Consider the following 23,232-nt stretch of genomic DNA (forward strand, 5'->3'; position numbering starts at 1 on the left):
GTCTCAGGGAGAGTCACATAATGAGACTCCATCTCAGACTTCACATACCCTACCCTCTCCAGAAGAGATCCTAGGGGCACCAGCTCCAGCACCCACTCCAGTACCCCCAACTCCTCATCTAGATGCACCGGGTCAGGAGATGAGAGATGCTATTTAGCTATTGACTCTATTAGTGGCCGCATAGGCTCGACTCCAGGAGGTAGGTATCGGTCATGCAGATAGGGCCATCAGTGCGATGGTTCACGATTTCATTAATTTGGACCCTCCTGTATTCACTAGAGCAGATCCAAATGAGGACCCTCATGTATTTATCGATAGGATGCATAGGACATTGAGGGTAATGAAGGCCACTACGACTGAGTTAGTTGAGCTAGCTTCCTGTAGACTTCGGGATGTTGCAATTAATTGGTACTAGTCTTGGGAGTTGTCCAGAGGTGATGATGCTCTTCAAGCAGTATGGCAGGAGTTTACAGAGGTTTTTCTTCGTAATTATTTGCCACCAGAGCTTAGACGGGCCAGAGTTGATAGGTTCTTGACCCTTCGACAGGGTAATATGAGTGTTCGGGAGTACATCCTTCAGTTTGATTCTTTGGCTAGGTATGCTCCCACTATTGTAGCTAAGATGGAGGATCGGGTTCACTGGTTCATGATGGGGTTGGAGCCACACCTGCTCAATGACTGTATGCTGGTCTCAGTTCATCCAGGCACTGATATTTCTCATATTCAAGCATACGCTCAGGGTGTAGAGGAGCGTAAGCAGAAGCAGAGGGCCGATCGTGAGAATGATAGGGGCTAGAGTAAGAGAGCGAGATCTCCAGGTCCTTCTGGTGAGTTTCAAGGTGGTCAGAGACAGCAGTACCCGAGGTATTCAGCTCAGCCATCAGCTAGTGCACCCCCGCAGTTTGCCGGTAGGAGATTTGATCGTTCCCCATATTCAGGGCCCAGTCAGAGTTTCGGGGCCTTTAGTTCTCAATATAGGGGTGAGTCAAGTCAGATGAGGCCACCCTTGCCACGATGTGCTCAGTGTGGTAAGCAGCATGTCGGGCAGTGCCTTGTAGGGTTGGGTATTTGTTATACTTATGGTTATCCAAGCCATGTTATGAGAGATTGTCCGACGAGAGGTGGTGCATGTATAGTTCAGCCAGCGAGATCTATAACCAGTTCGTCATCATCAGTACACCCCCCTAGGCAAGGTTCACAGGCACTAGCTGGTCGTGGTAGAGGCAGAAGTGGAGCATCTAGCTCGAGCGGTCCTCAGAACCGTATCTATGCCTTAGCGGGTCGACATGATCATGAGTCATCACTTGATGTTGTTACAGGTATCTTATCAGTCTCCTCATATGATGTATATGCATTGATTGATCCAGGTTCCACCTTATCGTACGTCACTCCGTTTGGGATAGAACTTGAGTTGATTGAACCTTTTGAGTTATCTACGCCTATTGGGGATCCAGTAATAGCTATACGGGTATATAAAAACCATATAGTAGTAGTTCATAGTCGTTCTATAGTAGCAGACCTGATTGAGTTAGATATGGTGGAATTTGATGTTAAAATGGGTATGGATTGGTTGGCTTCTTGTTATGCTAACGTTGATTGTAGATCAAAGATGGTTCGGTTCCAGTATCCAGGGGAACCAATTCTAGAGTGGAAAGGTAATACTGCATCGCCGAGAGGTAGGTTTATTTCCTATCTCAAGGCAAGGAAGATGATCAGAAAAGGCTATATTTATCACTTAGTTCGGGTACAGGATGTGAAAGCAGAGTCACCGACCCCTCAATCTATGCCAGTGGTTAATAAGTTTCCCGATATTTTTCCCGATGAGCTTCCAGGCCTTCCGCCAGAGCGAGAGATTGAGTTTGCTATTGACACATTACCAGATACTCAACCGATATCTATTCCTCCTTATAGAATGACACCTGCAGAGCTGAGAGAGTTGAAAGAAAAACTGGGGGATTTGCTTGAAAAAGGCTTTATCAGACCCAGTACATCACCGTGGGGAGCACCTGTGTTATTTGTGAGAAAGAAAGATGGTTCCTTATGGATATGTATTGATTACAAACAATTGAATAAGGCGACGATCAAGAATGAGTACCCGCTCTCGAGGATTGATGATTTATTTAATCAGTTGTAGGGTGCCAGGTGTTTCTCGAAGATAGACTTGAGGTCGGGGTGCCATCAGGTAAGGGTTAGAGAGAAAGATATTCCGAAGACAGCATTCAAGATCAGATACGGGCACTTTGAGTTTCGTGTTATGTCGTTCGGCTTGACCAATGCCCCAGCGGTATTCATGAACTTGATGAACCGTGTGTTCAGGCCCTTTCTAGATCTGTTCGTGATTGTATTTATAGATGATATTTTGGTTTATTCTCGTTCAAAGGTTGAGCATGCAGATCATTTGCGTACTGTGCTTAGAGATCTACAAGAAAGGACGTTATATGCAAGATTCTCTAAATGTGAATTCTGGTTGAATTCTATAGCCTTCCTTGGTCATATTATTTTGAGTGAGAGTATACGGGTCGATACACAGAAGATTGAGGCAGTGAAGACTTGGCCTAGACACACAACACCGACAGAGGTTCGTAGCTTCCTAGGTTTGGCAGGTTATTATAGGAGGTTTGTAGAGGGGTTTTCTTCCCTTCAGCACCATTGACAAAGTTGACTCAGAAGGAAACCAAGTTTCCGTAGACTGATGCTTGTGAGCGGAGTTTCCAGGCATTGAAGGATAGATTCACTTCAACACTGGTTCTGACACTTCCAAAAGGGACCGATGGTTATGCTATCTATTATGACGCTTCGGGCATTGGATTGGGTTGTGTATTGGTGCATCATTGTAAGGTTATCACTTATGCTTCTAGACAACTAAGAAACCACGAGAAGAATTGCCCGACCCACGATTTAGAGTTAGCCGCGGTGATTCGTGCACTAAAGATGTGGAGGAACTATTTGTATAGCATTCATGTTGATATCTATATGGACCATAAGAGCCTTCAGTATATATTCAAGATAAAGGAATTGAATTTACGTCAGAGGCGATGGTTGGAGCTACTAAAAGACTATGATGTTGATATTTTATACCATCCAGGAAAGGCGAATGTAGTAGCCGACGCCCTCAGCCGTAGATCTATGGGTAGATTATCATATTTACAACCAGAGAAGACTGAGATAGTTTGTGAGATTCATCAGCTAGCTAATCTTGGAGTTCGATTATTAGATTCAGGTGGTACCAGAGTTACTATTCAGGACACGACAACATCCTCTCTAGTAACTGAAGTGAAGGAACGCCAGTATGAAGATTCTGTGCTAGCTCACTATAGATATACAACCCCTCAAAAGGATAAGACATCATTGGAGATTACAGGAGATGGAGTCCTCAAATATCGAGGTTGATTATGTGTTCCTAATGTAGTAGGGTTGCGCTAGCAGGTTATGGGAGAAGCTCACTATTCTCATTATTCTATTCATCCAGGAGCGACGAAGATGTATCATGATATCAGGGGAATATACTGGTGGGACGAAATAAAGAAGGATATAGCAGAGTTTATTGTTAAGTGCCCTAATTGTCAGCAGGTTAAGATTGAGCATCAGAAACCCGGTGGATTATTGCAGGCTATAGAGATTCCGACTTAGAAATGGGAAGTGATTAACATGGATTTCATCATAGGCTTACCTCGTACCCAGCATAAGTTCGATTCTATATGGGTAATTATTGATAGACTTACAAAACCAGCCCATTTTCTGCCTGTCAGGACTACGTATTCAGCAAAGGATTATGTAAGGATTTACATTAAGGAGATAGTACGACTTCATGGTGTCCCTATATTTATTATCTCAGATAGAGGTGCTCAGTTTACAGCTAATTTTTGGAGGTCCTTCCAAAAAGTATTGGGGACTCAGGTGAGTCTTAGTACAACATTTCATCCCCAAACAGACGGTCAGGCTGAGCGTACTATTCATACACTATAAGATATGTTACGGGCTTGTGTGATGGACTTCAGGGGTAGCTGGGATGATCATCTTCCACTTATTGAGTTCGCATATAATAATAGTTATCATTCCAGCATTCAGATGGCTTCATACAAAGCTCTTTACGGATGAAAGTGTAGGTCACCTATCAGATGGTTCGAGGTTGGAGAAACTAAGTTAGTAGGACCAGAGTTGGTACAACAGGCAATTGAGAAGATTAATCTTATACGGGAAAGGCTATTAGCAGCTCATAGTCGTCAGAAGTCATATGCAAATAATCGACGATAAGACTTGGAGTTTCAGGTAGATGACTGGGTATTCCTAAAGGTATCACCGATGAAAGGCGTTATGAGATTCGGTAAGAAAGGAAAGCTTAGCCCTCGGTACATTGGACCTTATAAGATCATACGCCGAGTAGGCCAAGTAGCATATGAGTTAGACTTGCCTTCCAACTTAGAGTCAGTACATCTAGTTTTTCACGTGTCTATGCTCCGCAAGTGTATTGGAGATCCTTATAGAGTCATTCCAGTTGACGATGTTCAGGTCACATAGAAGCTACCATATGAGGAAGCTCCCATTGCTATACTAGATAGACAAGTTCGGAGATTGAGAACTAAGGACATAACTTCAGTTAAAGTACTTTGGAGGAACAATAATGTGGAGGAGATGACTTGGAAAGCTGAAGAAGACATGAAGTCTAGGTATCCTCACTTTTTTCCGCTTCCAGAGGAGGATCGTACTGAGACATCACAGCCTTAGGTACATATATGGTACTTGATTCTTATGTTAGTCATTGTCATTGATCGTGTGAGACCATTGGTGTTATTGTTGATTGTAGCCCCGTGTGGATTTGTATTATTGGGTTTTCTATCTGACGGTTGATAGTGGCACCATTACATAGGAGACTCTGCCAAAATTTCTATAAATATCTGGGAGTTTAACATTCGAGGACAAATGTTTCTAAGGGGGAAAGACTGTTACATCTTGTGCGTCCCAAGCTGATGTATAATGAATATGAGACTTGTTAATTATGATTTAAATGAGTTTAAATTCATAATATGACTATATATGATGTTTGGATAAAACATATAAAGTTTGGGAAAAATCGGATTAAAGTTGCGGAAAAACCAACTAAGGATTTGCCCTGTAACGGAGCTTTTTGAGAAATAAATTTTGTGTGCTATATGAGGTCTTTTTGGGACATATTATATACCATATTGAAGGTGTTGGAATGTAGTTTCCAACACTCTTAATCATTTTTTTATACAATATCCGAATAAAAAGATATAAGCATCGGAAGATGGGCGAATGAGAGGGTGCCAAGCTAGCACCTTTTGACTTTTCAAAAGTTGATAAATATGTCTTAACTCGTCTCTCTATTCATTTCTACATAGAAACTGACCAGAGAACACCATACAAATAGTCCTTGAGCTCTCTAATAGTGCTTCAAATAATACTAACATCCCGGGTACGAAATCGAGAAGTGATAACATCAGAACGATCCCTACGACGTAAGTATCGCTATATCGCCTTTCTTTCTCTTTGTAGTTTAAGTTTTGGAATATATTTAATAGTTAATAAAAATTCCTAATTTCTGTATTTAAGCTTTAAAATATCAAGAAAAGTTGATAAATTCGTTTCCTAATAGTTAGACCTCACGGGACGGTGATCGAAAGCCGTGAGTTCGGGTTATTTGACTTGTAGTGGACTATTTTGTGGGATTTTTCGTGTTGCTTTTGGGCTGTCTATTGTGTTGCTGATTTATGGAGTTTGGAAGGATAAAAAGGGCGTGGAGAAACTCCACATGTGGTAGGGTAGTAGGTTGGTCGCTCGTCATTGTAGTTGCAGACTAATTGATAACTTGTTGATTGGGTGTATTATGATATATTTGGGGTTTTGTTGTATTGAAGGTCCCGAATTGTAATTAGGTTGGTTTTGAGTTTCTGATTGTATTATATTTGTATCTCGCCTATAGTAGGCTTGAAGGAGCAGTAAAATCAGGGAAAATGCTATCCGTTTTATTTTAGAATCGAGTTATCGTTTGAGATACGTAATATACTACCGACATCTAAATTGTACACGTATTTCTTTGTTATAGGGTTGGCGCGCTAATTTTCATAAGCTTGTTGTTGAGTTGCATTGACGACTTGAGGTATGTTAAGGTTATTTCTTCTTTCTTTTTGGCATTATCCAAATGATATAAACGAAACGAGCAAAGTACGCAACTTTCATAAATGACTTTATTCATAGAAATACTAGGGGTGTCTATATTTTTGATTCCCTATGTGAATTATTATTATATCCTTTGTTCATGGGTCTTAGAAAAATACGTATTTGATAAAGTGTGTCCGAAAGGCATATTGATTTTATGATATTCGAGAAATCTTATTAACGTATTTCTTATGCATTTCATGCATTTATACATCTACATTGACCCGTGATCAGAAGGCATTATATACATGTATATTATATGTGTATGGGATATGGGAAAAGGTTACGGTGTTATATACGCACCACCACCTGATCAGCTGGTATACATTGATGATTTTCCCACAGTGGCCGAGATGATATGATGGGATGCCCTCAGAGGCTTGATTATGTTATGTACACCTATACCTATGCATGATATGACATTTACACACACGTGCATGACATTATAAATGTTTCAGGATTCACAAAGTTATTTAGACTCACAGGTGGAATTCTTTACTCCATGTTTCATCTATGTCTTTTATGTACTGATTTTCATGCCTTACATAGTACATTATTCGTACTGATGTCCCTTTTTGCTTGGGGACGCTGCGTTACATGCCAGTAGCTGCAGGTAGACAGGGTGGCGGTCCCCCTTCTTAGGATCCTTGATCAGTGAGGGTTGGTGTGCTCCATTTGATCCGGAGCTATTTTGAGTTTTTGTACGATGTGTTTGCATACATATATGGGTATGAAGGGGCCCAGTCCCATCTTTTATACAGTTTTATACTCTATTAGAGGTCTGTAGACAGTCATGTATAGTTGTATAGTATGTGGCCTTGTCGACTCACCTTATAGTATGGGTATGTCTTTTTGGGCGTATTTTCTCACGTAGGTTGTTCATATGAATTAGTAGTTTATTTCCAGATGTTATGCAAGACCTACACTTATTTCATGTTTATATCTTAGACAAATGCTTAGGGGTGTTCGATAGGTAGAACTCGGGCACTCGTCACGGCCCATCGGTTTGGGTCGTGACACCCGAGGTCCGAACTCCTTGGAACGGAGGCGCAATGGGGATTGGAAAGTACGTATCGTCATTGTCCACCAAGTCCATACCGCTTCATCACTGGCTTCCCCATCCTCTACAACGGCTACTATGTCCGGCTCGGTCATTGCTTTCTTTAGTTTCTGATTCTGAGCCCCAACCGAGGAAGAATGTCGCCTTTTGGTTGCTTGTTCTTTGGTTGGGGACTCCGAGATGAAGCACCTTCACTAGAAGCAGGTCTGCGTACACTGCTTCGAGCAAGGGAACTTTGTAGCACCCACCGGGCTACCTCGGGGTTGATTAAAATGTAGACCTCGGGCCAAGTGACAGAGCTCTGTGGAAGTCCTGAATCAAGAAAAAACAGGGTTAGCAACTTTTCTGTAAAAGTTACCTATGTTCTTGCAAAGATAAAAGGGAGAAGGACTCGGTTTACCATGATTTTGGCCTTCCATCCATATTTAAGAGCCATTTCCTTCCACCCGCGGGATTCTGGTGTTGTAATTTCTAGAATATTCTGGACCCACTGGTCCAAACCATGAACCTGTGGTGGTTTCCACTGGGTAGCTGAAATAAAAGAAACGAAGAGGTCAACAATAACGGAAAATAATCTTTTCACGAAGGAAGGAAATGAATCAAAAACTTACAAAAACAGTTCCACGACTCAGGAAAAGGTGGAGTTGTTTCCCGGATGATGTCCCTAGTAGCGATGATGATGAATTTCTCCATCCACCTGCGGTCAGTATCCTCATCCACACTGGTGATAATAGTATGATGGCCGCATTTGCTGAAGTTTATTACTCCCCCATGGAAATTTTAGGGGAGTAGAGATTCATCATGTATGTAAGGTTTAGGGTTTCCCCAGTCTCCGCGCACAGCTGGTGTAGGCAAGCCACTGTTCGCCATATGGATGGGTCTCCTTGTGCCAAGAAGACCTGGTGCCAGTGGAAAAACTCCAAAATTACGGGGTCGAGCCCTTTGTTCGGTCCCAAGAAAAATGGACCCAAGGTAAAGGGATACGTATAGATGATCCACTCCCAATCCACACTCAACAATGAGTGAAACAGGTCATTGGAAGAATAGTACCCAACTATAAGTCGACGTCGATTTCTACAGGGAGCTAAGAATGGGTGTTAGAGTGTACACTTGATGCGTGTAGAAGAAATAGCTTAAATGCACTTCCAAACAAGTTTGTGTTGCAAATTACTTCTATGAACTACACTATTAATGATTAACTAAAGAGTTGAAATTAGAAATTGACTAATTGTTTTTGGTTGTTTTCAAATAGGTAAAAAACCTAGGGATGTAACATTCGCCTAGGTGTTATCCTAATGGGTTAAATATGTTAACACTTGTTTTAGTGATTGGGGTGTATTATAGCTCTCAACTCTAAACTACCCACTCAATACCTCTCGTTCATAGAGTGATTTTGCCCAATTTGGCTTTCTCAAGTCAAAATGTGTATCAAACCAAATAGTTGATATGAGTTTAAGTCGGGTTTTCTCTATCTCTAGTTCAAACCTTTTAATTAGGCTAATCTAAAGCTTAACTAGCCCAACTTCTTGTTAGCTAAGTTTTCCTAGACCAAGTCTCTATTTCTCAAGCAAAGACCTGGTCAAAAAGACATGAATCAATATTTGTAACCATTAATTCTACAATTAAAGCATGAACAAGGCTAAATAACAAACACCCAATCATAAACAAGCACTAGATTAATTACCCATAAGGTTTACACATTAGGGTTGGGTCACAACCCTAATAAAGAAGAAACACTAATTAAAGTTATAATATAAAATTAAAATGATAAACTATGGTATTTTTATCCCAAAATGACCACAAATTACCCAAAATGGTAAACTATAACGGATACAGCTAAAAAGACTTCAAAACTTAACCTAAAAATGTGATTCCCGACTATTTATAGCGGCCAAAATTCGCTGACAAAAATGCTATTCGGGAGATTCTGCGGCCGTACAATTCCATGTGCGGTCTGCACTTTCCTTGAGCTTGCAAGTTGAGGGATTCTGTAGCTGCACAATTTGATCTGCGGTTGCACTTCAGCTTCTGCAGCCGCACAATTCATGTGTGGTCTGCACTTCAGGAAAGGCTTCAGTCTTTGTTATTTTGCACTCTCTAAACTTTTTGAACTCTTGTCAGTGCGACCAGGTTCTGTGGCCGCACAAATTGGGTGCGGTCTGCACTTCTTTTTGTTCCACCCCTGAGCTTCAACAATAGATCTGCAGCCACAAGGAGAATTCTACGGTCCGTGCTTTCTTTTGCGGACCACACTTTTGGTCGGATGCACCCCTTCTTGCCTTGTAAGCCGGAACATTCCTTTTTGAGTCAGATTTCTTTATTTGAGTCCAAATCTCCAATATTCCTGCAATTTGCACACTTTCATTAGTATTGGGAACATAAATCAATACTTTCGGACTAAAATAAAAGTAAAAAAGTACTAATAAGTGGTCAAAATCCACACTTATCAACTCTCTCAAACTTAATTCTTTGCTTGTCCTCAAGAAAATAGATTAGTTCTCACCTCCACAGAGTGAAAGGTTATTACAGTGAGTCAATGGTGAGCCATTCACACTCAGTTAGCACCAACAATTACCTACACTACTCATGCATTATCAACAAGGTGACAAATCACATATCATGCATATATAGTTCTAATGTGACATTTGAGCTTCAAGATTTGACTTTACTCATCAAGGACTCTTGCTCTATCATGTATATCATAGTGGACTTCAAACTCTTCCTCCTCTACCCTCCATTTTTCAAGCTCACTTCATAAGTTAGCACTCAATCTTAAGATTCATGAAAGGCTCACTCTTCTCTCACAAGAGAATGTCACAAGTACCATAGGCTTTCCCCTCATATAGATCACCACTCATGTAAGCTCACTCGGTTCGAAATCAAGTAGGACTTCTTTCGGATTGTAATGAAGGCTTCTGAATTGGAGTAGGATACCATATGGGTAAGTGGTTACACCTTTCCTTAAGCACTCCACATTTTAATTTCTTGGCTCACATTTACCAATTCTTAGAGGCATTCTCTTTTTTTTTCTTTTTCTTTTGGGGTTAGGGAGACTTGACATCACTCTTTCTTGTTCATTTAATTCTTTTTCTCCATTGATGCTCATGTTAGGGATAATTACCTCTTTTTGATTCCATCAACCCTTCCTTTTATTCTCCTTTTGCATTTTTCTTTTTGTTCTTTTGCTTTTCTTGCCTTCTCTTTTCATAGAGATAATTTCTTTTCTCTTTTTGGTGCCTTAATACCTCTTTCAAATTCCTCAACTCTCCCTCAAAAATTATGCCTTATTTCACAAGAGTGTTAAGGAAGGTCCGGGTGCCAAGAGAGGATCACGACAAAACGGTTAAAGGCTTATATCATGATTATCAAATGAGAAAGGCCAGAGGCTCAAAGGGGGTTGACTAGGGATAATGACATTGGTTGGAAATAGAAAGCTCAAATAGACCAAGGAAATCCTACAATCATTTCCCAAACCAAGAAAAACTTAGGATTTCGCCTTGAAGCACATTCGGGGCAAGTTCTAGACCATTCGCACGGGTACTTGGACTAGCAACAAATTGACCCAAAAACCACTCGATGATTACCAAAGTAAACTCAAGAGTCTTAAAGTCACTAACTAGAGCTATTTTTCTTTCAAAAACCTTATTTCAAACCATAAGCACGTAATTAAGTATGTTGGTACCAAATGAAGCATGAATAACTCTTTTTCAAGATTGACTTGATTAGGCCTTTTATTCATTACTACTACTATTATTATTATCTATACAAAACAACAGTCACATTCCCTTAAGAAGGTTGTCACGCCATCCATCGTTGAGACGAGTCACCCAGTTCACACAAAACTAACTTTGGAAAGAACAGTGGCATTAAGAAAATCGAAGTCTTATTATCCAACTACTACAAAAAACATAAAAAGAAAATACTAACAAAACAAAACTAAAGTGGAAAAATAAAGAAGCTAATGAATAATAACTACTAAAGATAGATAAACTACAAATAAGAAAAAGAACAGAATCATCCAATTATTACATTCCAAATGTATCCAAAATGTCAAATAAACTCCAACCCCCCTCCCCCCCCAGAATAAAAGTAAGCATTGTCCCTAATACTTAACAAAATAAGGGTAAAAAGAGAGAAGGTGAAGAAAACTCTCTAAGGATCCTTGGTCATCTCAGTGTCCCCAGCAACATCATCTCCCGTTGGGTGAGCCAGCTGTATCTCATCATCATCATATCTGGGAGTGGCGGGAATGGAAAACATCGCACGCACTACCTCAACAATGTCGGCAACAACGCATGGCTCATAAAACTGGCCAGCTGGCACAACTAGTGCAGATGATGCAGATGGATCTAGGGCGGACTGGTCTGGGTCAAGAACATATCAAAAGGTAGATCCCCAGCCGTCGCGAGTATGGTCACCTCCTTCCTCAGCTTATCCACTGATCTATTGCTTGCCTGAGACTTCCTCATCTTCTTCACTTCCTTGGCCAACTCCTCAATAAGTGACCTGTGTTGTACAAGAGTGTCCATGATCATCTTCTGGTTGTCCAGAATCTTTTTCTACTTCTCACCTGGATCAGAGGGGACCTTTGGTGCCTGTGTAGATGACTGCACTACAACAATACTAGATATGTAAAACAACTTTAAAGTAGCTATCTGCATCCGGTTGTTGAGACTCGCCAATGTCTGGGAGACTCGCGGAGCAGATAATAAAGTTGTAGGCATGGGCACTGGCCTCGGAACTGGAGCAGGGGCTGCCCTAGGGGCTGTGGTAGGACCTGAAAATGGTGGCGGAGGCATAGCAGCAGCACTAGAAGAGGGATCAGTAGAGGTAGATGGAATTATATTTGTCTTAGTAACTACCGTTGCCGGCTCATCAGATTGTCCTGTGGTAGTAGAAGGCCGAGCTATCTTCTATGGGTTAGTTGCATCCATCAATGAATACTAGTCAAATGCCTTCTTCGGCTTCAACTTGGTGTCATATGATCTTGGCTCTACCTTTGCATCAGTGAGGTACTCTGTGATAGTGTTGGGATAAGGGTAGGCCGTGTTGGTCTGTTGTGCTACCAATGAAATATTGGCCGACATCACGGCACCCACATTAATTGGGTAACCGGCCATGATAGAAGCCACAAGGACAGCATGTGGAAGAGGCAAGATAGTCTCATTTTGGAAAGGATCAAGTCGGTACACACAAACATCTGCCATCCCTTAGTATCAAAGCTCAATATGTTCCGTTGAATGGGAACCCCAATAGTGATCCATGGTGGTGGTGGCCCTGGTGGTGCTAAGATCCCAGCTAGCCATGGTCGAACTTCTTCTTTCATGGCATGTTTCTCTAGATACTCTTTCGGCTTCAAGTCCTCAAACCCCAAGTACGAGTTTAGTATGTGCTGATCAAACCTTACCTTGAGATTGCATACTTTAGTCACCTTCGTCCCTTTCTTGATGTAAGAAACAATAGTGAAGAACTCTCGGACAAGATACTCCGTGATATCTTCAACTCTCTCGGTAAACCACATTCAACTCCTTTTTGCTCTGAACTACCTCAACACTGCTGGGTTGTATATATCCAAATCCTTCAAGAGAAATTGTCGCTCAAGTGTCAAGGATCTTACCGGCCACCACATACGGAAGTTAGTGAAGGCAGCCAAGCTAACTAACCTATCCTCCCATATCTCTCTTTTCTTAGATCTCTCCACACCCATGGATGTACCATCTCCCAATCTACTATCATCAGGGATATCCTGTACAGTCTATGCATCTGCGTCTGGGGCAACTGCTGGCTCAGAGGTCAGGCTAGAACTTTCCAACCCCTCGTAACTGTTATGAGATGTAGAGGCCCCATCCATGGGCTGAAATCGCCCATGTGGTGTCGCTGCCTGCTCCTCCTGAATAGAGGTTGAGTTGCCCTTGGAAGCTTCCCTAGACCGGACATAGAACTGTACTCGGAGAGGTCTGTGCCCCTCCCTCTGCCTGTTGTGGTCTTCTTCCTGATAGTTTTGGGCTGGCCAAGAGGTATGGTACCTCTACCTCAACCGCTAGAAGATTCACCTTGTCCTTTTGTAGTTTCGCCATGGCCGCACGATCGAACCACTGTCTATATCAAAGCAAAGAGGATTGTTAGTTCCAAGTCATTATTCAACACATTCAAGACTTATGTAGGCAATGTAGAACAATGTGCACACAGTGAGGTTACGAAAAAAACAACAGGCTGCTAGAACTGTGATCTGCGATCTGCATATTTTTTATGTGTGGCCGCAGAGAGAAAGTGCGGCTGCACTTCTGTCACAAAACATCAGAGGCTCAAAATCTGCTCTCTGAAGACAATGCGGAGGCTATTTTGCGACCGTAGATTACATCAGAAGCTTCATCCATGAGCTAAAATTGCCCTGTGGCCTAGACTGTGTGGCTGCCTGCTCCTTCTGAATAGAGGCTGAGTTGCCTTTGGAAGCTTCCCAGACCAAATATAGGAACTATACTCGGAGAGGTCTGAACCCTTCCCTATGCCTGTTGGGGTCTTCTTCCTGATAGGTTTGGGCTAGCCAAGGGGTAAGGTACCTCTACCTCTACCCCTAGAAGATTCACCTCGTCCTTTTGTAGTTTTACCATAGCCGCGCGATCAAACCATTATCTATATCAAAGCAAAGAGTATTGTTAGTTGCAAGTCATCATTCAATACATTCAAGACTCATGTAGGCAATGTAGAACATTGTGGACACAGTGAGCTTACGGCAAAAACAACAGGCTTCTGGAACTAGGATCTGCGGTCTGGACATTTTTTATATGTGGCCGTAGAGAGGAAGTGCGGACCGCACAATGGCAAGTGTGGCTGCACTTCTGTCACAAAACATCACAGGCTCAGAATCCCCTCTATGAAGACAGTGCAGAGGCTATTTTGTGGCTGCAGATTACATCTGCGGTCCGCATATTTTTTAGTGCGGCCTCTCTCAGATTTCTGTAATCCACACAGTTAGAGCGCGGCCGCAATAGCACTTGCTTCACCGGGTTTCCCAAAACACCAAACTATAGACTGCACAAATTCAAGCGCGGCAGCAGATTTCAAAAATTACGAACATTCATACTATTTGCACCCGGGTCCACACTCTTGCACCCGGGCCTTCCCACTCTGAACCTTATATGCGGTCCACACTTCAGGCAAGGCTTCAGTCTTGGTCATTTTGCACACTCTCTGAACTTTTTGAATTCTTGTCAGTGCTACCATGTTCTGTGGCCACACAAATTGTATGCGGTCCGCACTTTACTTCATTCCACCTAAGAGCTTCAACAACAGATATGCAGCCACAAAGAGAATTCTGCGGTCTGTGCTTTCTTTTGCGGACCGCACTTTTGGTCTGTTGCGCCCTTTCTTGCCTTGTGAGCCAGAACACTCCTTTTTGAGTTGGATTTCTTCATTTGAGTCCAAATCTCCAACATTCATACTATTTGCACACTTTCATTAGTTTTAAGAATATAAATAAATACTTTCAGACTAAAACAAAAGTAAAAAGGTACTAATAAGTGGTCAAAATCCACACTTACCAATAGACATACGTAAAACCCTCCTTGGTAAAGGTAACTCATTATATCATATCCGGAGCGAGGATATTGAGGTTAGGGGAGTTGTTATCCTCCTTCACTGCAGAGATACAAGAAGAGAGAATGGAGGAGGGGCACCTAGTAACGGCCCAAGTCCGTGAAGACGCGGATGGAGCCTTCTCTTGAAAGTCATTAACGGTACTCAGGTTTTGGGTATGATGGTGCTTACAGTGGAAGGCTCAAAATCAACGTCAGTTTCTTTGTCTTTATTTCTCTTAGGGCATCCACAGAAGAGAAGACCAGGGTTTCCAAAACAGGGAATGAAAGAAGCCATGGTAATAGTGTATCGATAAGATGTTTTACTAAAGAAGATGGAAAACTTTATAAGCAAATGCAGAGTGAAAGCAGGGAAGAAGAAGAGTTTGTGAGAACTAAAACTTTGGAAGTAAAAAGGTAAGTGATGAGTACAAGTAATGATATAAATGGAAAAAATCGTGGTCATGATTACCTAGAAAAACATATTTGTTGAATTATGGGACAACACGTGTTCGGGGTATTAAATGTGAGAAGACATGCGTCCTTTTAAGCGTCAGAAACTGTTCAGGGACTTTCCCGCCAAGAAAGGGATCTTCACCAACCTTCCAGTGACACAAAGATGTGTCGCCGAAAAGCAGGGGGCTATCTGTATGGGGTAAAATTAGTTTATAATAAATGGTCGAATGATAACGTGACACGTGGAACCGAAGATAGACAAAAGGCAAGTCAAAAAACGATCAGTAACGGCCACGATTGTCACGGCCCAAAACCCACTATATGCCGTGATGGTGCCCAACGTCGTTGTTAGGCAGGCCAACGGTGAACCATCTAAATAATTATTTATTTTATTACTTTTGAAATCATAAGTTTTATTAAATAAGTAATTTAATGCATTTAAAATCATGGATACATACAATATTAGTAAGATATAAAATAAAAAGGTGGCATTATTAGAGCAAAACCATTAACATCAACTAGAATAACCCAAAACCTGGTGTCACAAGTGCATGTGCATTTATTAAGGAGTACAATAATAGTACAACATCTATATGGAATATAAATTAGACAAGATAAAGTAAATAATACGGTGGAGACTCTGTAGGTTGCGATACGTAGCCTGGAATGTAGCTCAACATAAAGTCACCTCAGCAGTTGCGCCTACGCGCCAAGATGACCACCAAATAAACTTGTTAGATCCTACACATTTTGTGCAGAAGTGTAGCATGAGTACGTAAGTCAACGTGTACCCAGTAAGTATCTAGCCTAACCCCAGAGAAGTAGTGACGAGGGGTCGATATCGACACTTACTAGTGGTCCAATAAATCAGTATGATAAATCATAAACAGAAATGAAGCACAAAAGTAATAATGAAGTAAAACGGTAACTAACATAATCCTCCAACATTTCTTTTGACGATATAAATCTCTCAAATCTCCTATGCTATCTCAACAGATTAGAAATATCAAACGCAATCTCAAACGAATAAGGAATACCAAATAAATGCCAGGCCTCAATAAAAGGGAATCTCATTAATATTCGGACTGCTAGCAGTATCACGCACGATTATGCCGAGGTCGTACGACCCGATCCAGAGTGGTGTGTACACTGCCGAGGGTCGACCAGCGCAAACCAGAGATGCATCTCAATATACCGTCGAGGCGTTCGGCCCGATCCACAGAAAAGGAAGAAACTTATCAAATTGCGAGCTACGTGCTTACAACACACACGAGCACAAAGTAAACACGACTTTTAGCGTTTATGAAATATCTCGCCAAACAACTCAAGGTGATAAGGCTCGGTCTAATATATTAACAAATCAATTTCAATTATAAATTTACTTAATTAAGCTAACAAAATGAGTTCAAATAATTTAAATATTACATGATAAATTCTAAAGTCTACCACGATATAAACATGCTTTTAGCTACGTATAGAGGGCAGATTCCCCCACACAAAGTTAGACAGGAGACTTACCTTGCTCCAAAGTTTCATAACCGGCTTCAACGCCTCTCTAACACCTCAAACCAATGCCCATCGATCTGAAACTAGTCAAACAACGTGCAAACAAATAAAAATATACTCTCATACTCATAATTAATCAATTTATAATGATTTTCAACTCTGCTCAAAAAGTAAACAAAGTCAACACTCGAACCCACGTGCCCGGATTCCGAAAATTTTCAAAGATAAATATTACCCATAATACCACGAACTCAAATATATAATTTATTCCTAATTCCATGTCCAATTTTGTGGTCAAAATCCAAAAATACCATTTCTAGGTTTTCTCCAAAAATTCCATAAACTTCTATCAAATTTCCATATTAAAATCCATATACAACCCATATATTTAACTCCAAACAAGTAGAAATAACTTACCTCATGATATATGGCAAAAATGATCTTCAAGAATCACCCCAAATCGCCCCACGTGAGCTCCAAGAACTTAGAAGTGATGAAACGGGCCCAAAATCCCGAAATTAGATATTTAATACACCTCCAGACCTCCTTCTTCGCTATCGCGGTCATTATACATGCGATCGCGATTAACAAAAGTTCAAGCATCATTTCCTTCATCGCGATCGCGACCAAAACCTCGCGATCGCGATGTACAAATTTTGTTTCCCCTTTACAGACGCCCTTCGGTATAATGTCAATAACATTTTGTACAAAATTCCAAATGACAAATGGTTTGATTTTCTAAAAACTAGATTCAAAAACTATAACTTTCATTTTTGGATCATCCCTAAATTCCTTATAGATTGCAAGATATAAGCTCCCGAAGTCACACCACTGTCAGAAGAAATTCCCTCTACACGATCGTGACCTTTCTTCCATGATCGCGATTCACAAGGTCTGGAACAACACTTTGCTCTTCACGATTGCAACCCTTTCTTCGCAATCGCGAAAAATGACGCACCCGATCTCAGAACCAGCAGTCCAGTCATATCAACCATTCCTAAAACATGATGCAAACTTGCTCGAGGTCTCAAATCACACCAAACAACATCCAAACTACGAATCGACTATCAAAACCCTTCTTTTAACTTTTAAACTTTCAAACGTCGCCGAACACGTCCGAATTACACTTAAACATTCTGGAATGACTCCAAACTTTACGTGCAAGTCACAAATCACGATACGAACCTATTCCACGACTCGGAATCCCAAACGGACATCAATAACATCAAAGTTCACTTCAAATAAATCTTAGAAAATCCTAAAACCTTAAAAACGTCAACTTTCCACAATAAGCGCCTAAACACTTTCGAACCATCCGATACTCAACCCGAACATATACCCAAGTACAAAAATATCATACAAACCTATTGGAACCTTCAAATCCCGTTTCTGAGGTCGTTTACTCCAAAGTCAAACTTGGTCAATTCTTCCAATTTAAAGCTTTCGAATTGAGAATTTTCCATCCGAATCAACTCCGAACTTCTCGAAATTGCGATTCCGACTACGTGTACAAGTCATAAAATATTAAGTGAAGCTACTCAAGGCCTCAAACTGCCGAGCGACGCACTAGAGCTCAAAAATGACCGGTCAGGTAGTTACAACGGCAACTGTGATTGACGTCGAAGAAATCCCGAAGGAAGCATAGTAAATGGAAGCAGATCGAGTATTTGCCATCGGATGACATTCGGTGAGGGAATATTCTCTCGTATTAAATGAGCTACTGTTATAGGAAATATTTGCATTCATGGTATGCCGTTACATATTTATCAATGTATCCTTTATTATCATTTAAGTGGGGCTTAATCATAGGATTTTGTTTCCCTAGATATAGCTATGAATAGCAGGTTCAGCAGCCATTTTAAGGCACGTAATTCTTGGCGAAACATATGTTTTATTACATTTTCGCTCTCAATTTAACAACTTTATTTGTTCTTTTTTATTGCTTTCATTTCTGTCCTCGGAGATATTGCGTTCTGATCCGGGCTTGTCATCTTCTTCTATTTCAATTGCTAAGTCTTATTTTTAATATTATTTCTCTATCACTTTTGGATCAAATCAGTGTGCTTGCCTATAAACTACGTAACAAATTTAACTGTATCGTTTTACGGGTAAACAGACTTTCTGCCAATATTTAACATCCTTGCTTTTTAAAAATGTGATCGCTCATTTTTTTTTTGCATCCTTTTTTCTATGATAGGTATAAAATAAATTTTGAAAACATAAATTGAAATTAATATGATTTATGCTGGGAAAAAAAGTCATATTAAACTTAATGGGACTAAGTTTTCCCAAATTTAACAAACTAGAGGGGTGAATTAATTGAGTTGTCGCAATATTCGCACTAATTCAAACTTGTTTAATTTTGTTTACCCAACTTACAGAACTAACAGATGAAACCGGTTTTTAAGGGTAACTCAAGTTCCTTTTCAATGGATTATTTAAAGGAAATTTTACCTCCTATAGCAAATTACTACCCCTATTTATTATAAATCAAAACTATTTTAAAATATTATTATTTATAGCTACATTTTATATTTTATAGATAAATAGGTATTTATTTATACCTACCATTGAGACATAAAATACACCAATTATATTCTTTATCTCTCTCTTCCTTCTCTCTCTCCGACCAAAAAGGAACTAATCTGGCCAGTATCATCGTCCAGCAAAGAGAATGAGAGATCTATTATCAAGTTTCTACTCTCTAGATCCTAATTCTATTATAAAGTTTCTGGCCATGGCTATGCAGGAGAAGATTTGAGGGCCGAATTTATGTTCATCTCCATTTTAATTTTAATATAATGTATACAATATTTTGCTTGGCCGGAAAATGCCATCTCCGGTGAACTTTCTTCTCTTCTTTGATATTTAGTCACATACAATGATACAAATACATTGTATTATGTACAAATACACTCAAATACAATGTACACACTCAAATACATTGTCTGTATTTTTTGTGTGTTGTGATTTTTTATTATTTGAACACATTGAAATTGGTGAATTGAATACAATGTATAATTATATTTTTAAGCGGATTACCTCATTGTATTTATAAATACATTCGTGCGAATACGTTGAATATATGATTAAACATATGTAATACCTATTTTTTACATTATTGTATTTATAAATACAATCGCGCGAATACATGAAATACAACACAATAGCAGCAAAATTTATGTAGAATTAATTTTGTTGAGTTAAATTACGAGTGATACACGCTAATTGATTCTCTTTCCGTTATTAAACAGCTATACTCCCTTATTTGTTAGGCGAAATCCGATACTGTATTCATGAATACAGTAGCACGAATACAACGAATGCAGTCGCACAGCTGGATGCCCCTATTGTTTAGGCAAATTCTGCTATTGCATTCATGAATACAGTAACGCGAATACAGCGAATATAATCGAGTAACAACTAAATAATAGTTATAGAAATTATATATATATATATATATATATATATATATATATATATATATATATGATAGCTATAGGAAGTTACTATCCACTAAACAATAATGGTGTCACGGCCCAAATCTCCCAATGTAAGATGTCGTGACGGCACCTAGTCTCTACGACTAGGTAAGCCTAACAAATTACGGAATAACAGAAATGAAAACAAAAATTTCACAACTAGACTACAACAGACAACTACAAAATGATAAAGTGTCGCTCGGCATGTACAAGCAACCTAGTACTAGAGTATACACAGCGTTCCCAAAACTCAGTAATCATAAGTCACAAGCTACAAAAGAAAACTAGTATACCTATACACCAAAGTCTAAGAAAGTACGGAAAGAAGGGAATAGAAGGGGACTCCGATGTCTGCGGACGCGGAAGATGTACCTTGAAGTCTATGTATAACAGCAAGCACTCTCAGCTAATAGAGGGGATGATAGGAAGTACCTGGATCTGTACACAAAATATGTACAGAAGAGCAGCATGAGCAAACCACAACGGTACCCAGTAAGTGCCAAGCCTAACCTCGGTAGAGTAGTGACGAGGTCAGATCCGGACCCTACTAAGATATAATAATAAGACAAATGATATAATAAAATGAAGAAGGAGAATTTAACAAAAAGAATTCACAGAGAAATAACAACACAGCACAAGAAGAAAAATAACAAGGGCGCTCCCGAGATATCGTCTCGTACTCCCAAAAGTAAATACTCAATAGAGGATCTCCCGAGATACCGTCTCGTAGTCTCAAAAGTAAATGTGCATGGGGATCTCCCGAGGTACCGCCTCGTAGTCCCAAAAGTAAATCTGTAGGGGGATCTCCCAAGGTACCGCCTCGTAGTCCCAAAAATAAATGTGAATGGGGATCTCCTGAGGTACCATCTCGGAGTCCCAAAAGTAAACACACAGCTCATATCGGTGAAAAAGCAATTAACAGCAAGAATTCTACAGCTGAGGTTGATACAAATCAAGTAAGGCAGGAATTCAACTAAACATGCTGCACATATTTCAAATAAGCATTTAAGACACGTAGACATGCGAAATTAGACTAAACAGGATAACTACACATGCCGGTATAACTCAATTAAGGTCTAATAGGCTACTACTCAGTGAAAAACCTGATTTTACAACAATTAGCTTGTGTACGCACTCGTCTCCTCGCGTACACGGCGCCCACATATCACAGAAATATCACAACGGTATAAATCCTAAGGGGATTTCCCCCACACAAGGTTAGACAAGCCACTTACCTTGAACCAAGCTCAATCAGTCAATAAGAATGCCCTTTCCTCGATTATTCAACTCTGAATGGCCCAAATCTAGCCAAATACATATACACACCATAAATACAACTATAATAGACTAATCTAATTAATAAAATCAAGACATTAACAAGAATTTCGAAACACAAAAAGTCGACATGTGCCCATATCTCGAAATCGGGTAAAAGTCACAAAATACAAATACTCATTCACCCACAAGCTCACTCATAACAAAATTACTCAAATACGACGTCAAAATCCCAATCAAAACTCAAAAATTTGGTTGAAGAACTTTTTCCAATTTTCTCAACCCAAATCTGAAATTAAAGGGTGAAATTAATGATAGATTAGGGGATATAACCAAAAATATATGAAGCATCATTACCCAATCGATGCCTCTAAAACTCCTTCAAAATTTCATCCAAATCCGAGCTCTCTATCTCAAGTTATGTTAAAAATGGCTAAACCCTCGATTTTAAAATGTTATACTCCGCCCAGTGATCCCTTATACGCGAACGCGGAAGAACTCTCGCGTTCGCGAAGCACAAAATTGCTTCAGTCCAAAATTCTTCATCGCGAACACGATGGCCTAATCACGAACGCGAAGCTTACTCATCTAAAACCTACGCGAACACGGGACCATCATCGCGAACGTGTAGGCAAATTGCCTGGAGACTCAGTTGACCAGCTATCTCTACGCGAACGCGGGACCCTTATCGCGAACGCGTAGACTTGTTACCTCAGAGCTTCGCGAACCTGGGACCTTCATCGCGGACGAAGCATAAATCCCCTCCTATCTCCAGTTCCTCTTCACGAATGCGGAACTCCCCTCGCGAATGCGAAGAAGGAAACCAGCAACTGGAAACACCAAGAATTTCTTCAACTTCAACAAGTCCTAAAATCGATCTGTTAACCACCCGAGGCCCCCGAGACTTCAATCAAACATACCAATATGTCCTATAACACCATACGAACTTAGTTGAGCCCCCAAATCAATCAAACAACGCCAAAAATACGAATCACCCTCCAATTCAAACTTAATCAATTTTGAAACTTCAAACTTATACAACTGATCCCGAGACCTATCAAATCACGTCCGATTGACCCCATATTTTGCACACAAGTCATAATTGACATTACGGACCTACGTCAACTTCCGGAAACGGAATCCGACTCCAATATCAAAAAGTCCCCTTCCGGTCAAACTTCCCAAAATTTTAACTTTCATCATTTCAAGTCTAATTCAGCTACAGGCCTCCAAAACACAATCCGGACACGCTCCTAAGTCCAAAATAACCCAGTGGAGCTAACGGAACTGACGAAACTCCATTTTGAAGTCGTCTTCACACAGTTCCAACTACAATCAAAATGTTAGAACTTAAGCTTCCGTTTTAGGGACTAAGTATCCCGAATCACTCCGAAACCACAAACAGAACCTCCCAGCAAGTCATATAAGCAGAAAAAGATACGGGGGAAGCAGTAAATAGGAAATCGGGGGTAATACTCTCAAACGACAGGCCGGGTCGTTACATTTCCCCCTCTTAAAATAATTGGTCGTCCTCAAACGAGTATAGAGACACACCTGAAGTGGTAAAAAGATGAGGATAACAGTTGTGCATATCATGCTCAGTCTCCCAAGTCGCCTACTCGACCGGCTGACACCTCCATTGAACCTTTATTGAAGCAATATTGTTTGACCTCAGCTTCCGCACGTGCCTGTCCAAAATAGG

The 23,232-nt window shown here is 40.4% G+C and overlaps 1 protein-coding gene across 1 annotated transcript; it reads left to right on the forward strand.

Moving 5' to 3' along the window:
• The first annotated feature begins 235 nt into the window (after positions 1-235).
• LOC138902328 (uncharacterized) lies at positions 236-3,390 on the forward strand. Its single transcript, XM_070190178.1, has 4 exons — positions 236-408; positions 598-752; positions 840-1,676; positions 3,086-3,390. The coding sequence occupies exons 1-4, from the start codon at positions 236-238 to the stop codon at positions 3,388-3,390; spliced, it is 1,470 nt and encodes a 489-aa protein (XP_070046279.1).
• Positions 3,391-23,232: the final 19,842 nt, after the last annotated feature.

The sequence above is a fragment of the Nicotiana tomentosiformis genome, chromosome 12 (assembly GCF_000390325.3).
Source record: "Nicotiana tomentosiformis chromosome 12, ASM39032v3, whole genome shotgun sequence".
Taxonomy (NCBI): domain Eukaryota; kingdom Viridiplantae; phylum Streptophyta; class Magnoliopsida; order Solanales; family Solanaceae; genus Nicotiana; species Nicotiana tomentosiformis.

Coding starts and splice junctions, on each gene's coding strand:
- LOC138902328 (XM_070190178.1), top strand. CDS start 236: ATGGTTCACGATTTCATTAATTTGGACCCTCCTGTATTCACTAGAGCA. Junction 409..597: donor CGGGATGTTGCAATTAATTG/GTACTAGTCTTG, acceptor TTCTTTGGCTAG/GTATGCTCCCACTATTGTAG. Junction 753..839: donor CGCTCAGGGTGTAGAGGAGC/GTAAGCAGAAGC, acceptor GTGAGTTTCAAG/GTGGTCAGAGACAGCAGTAC.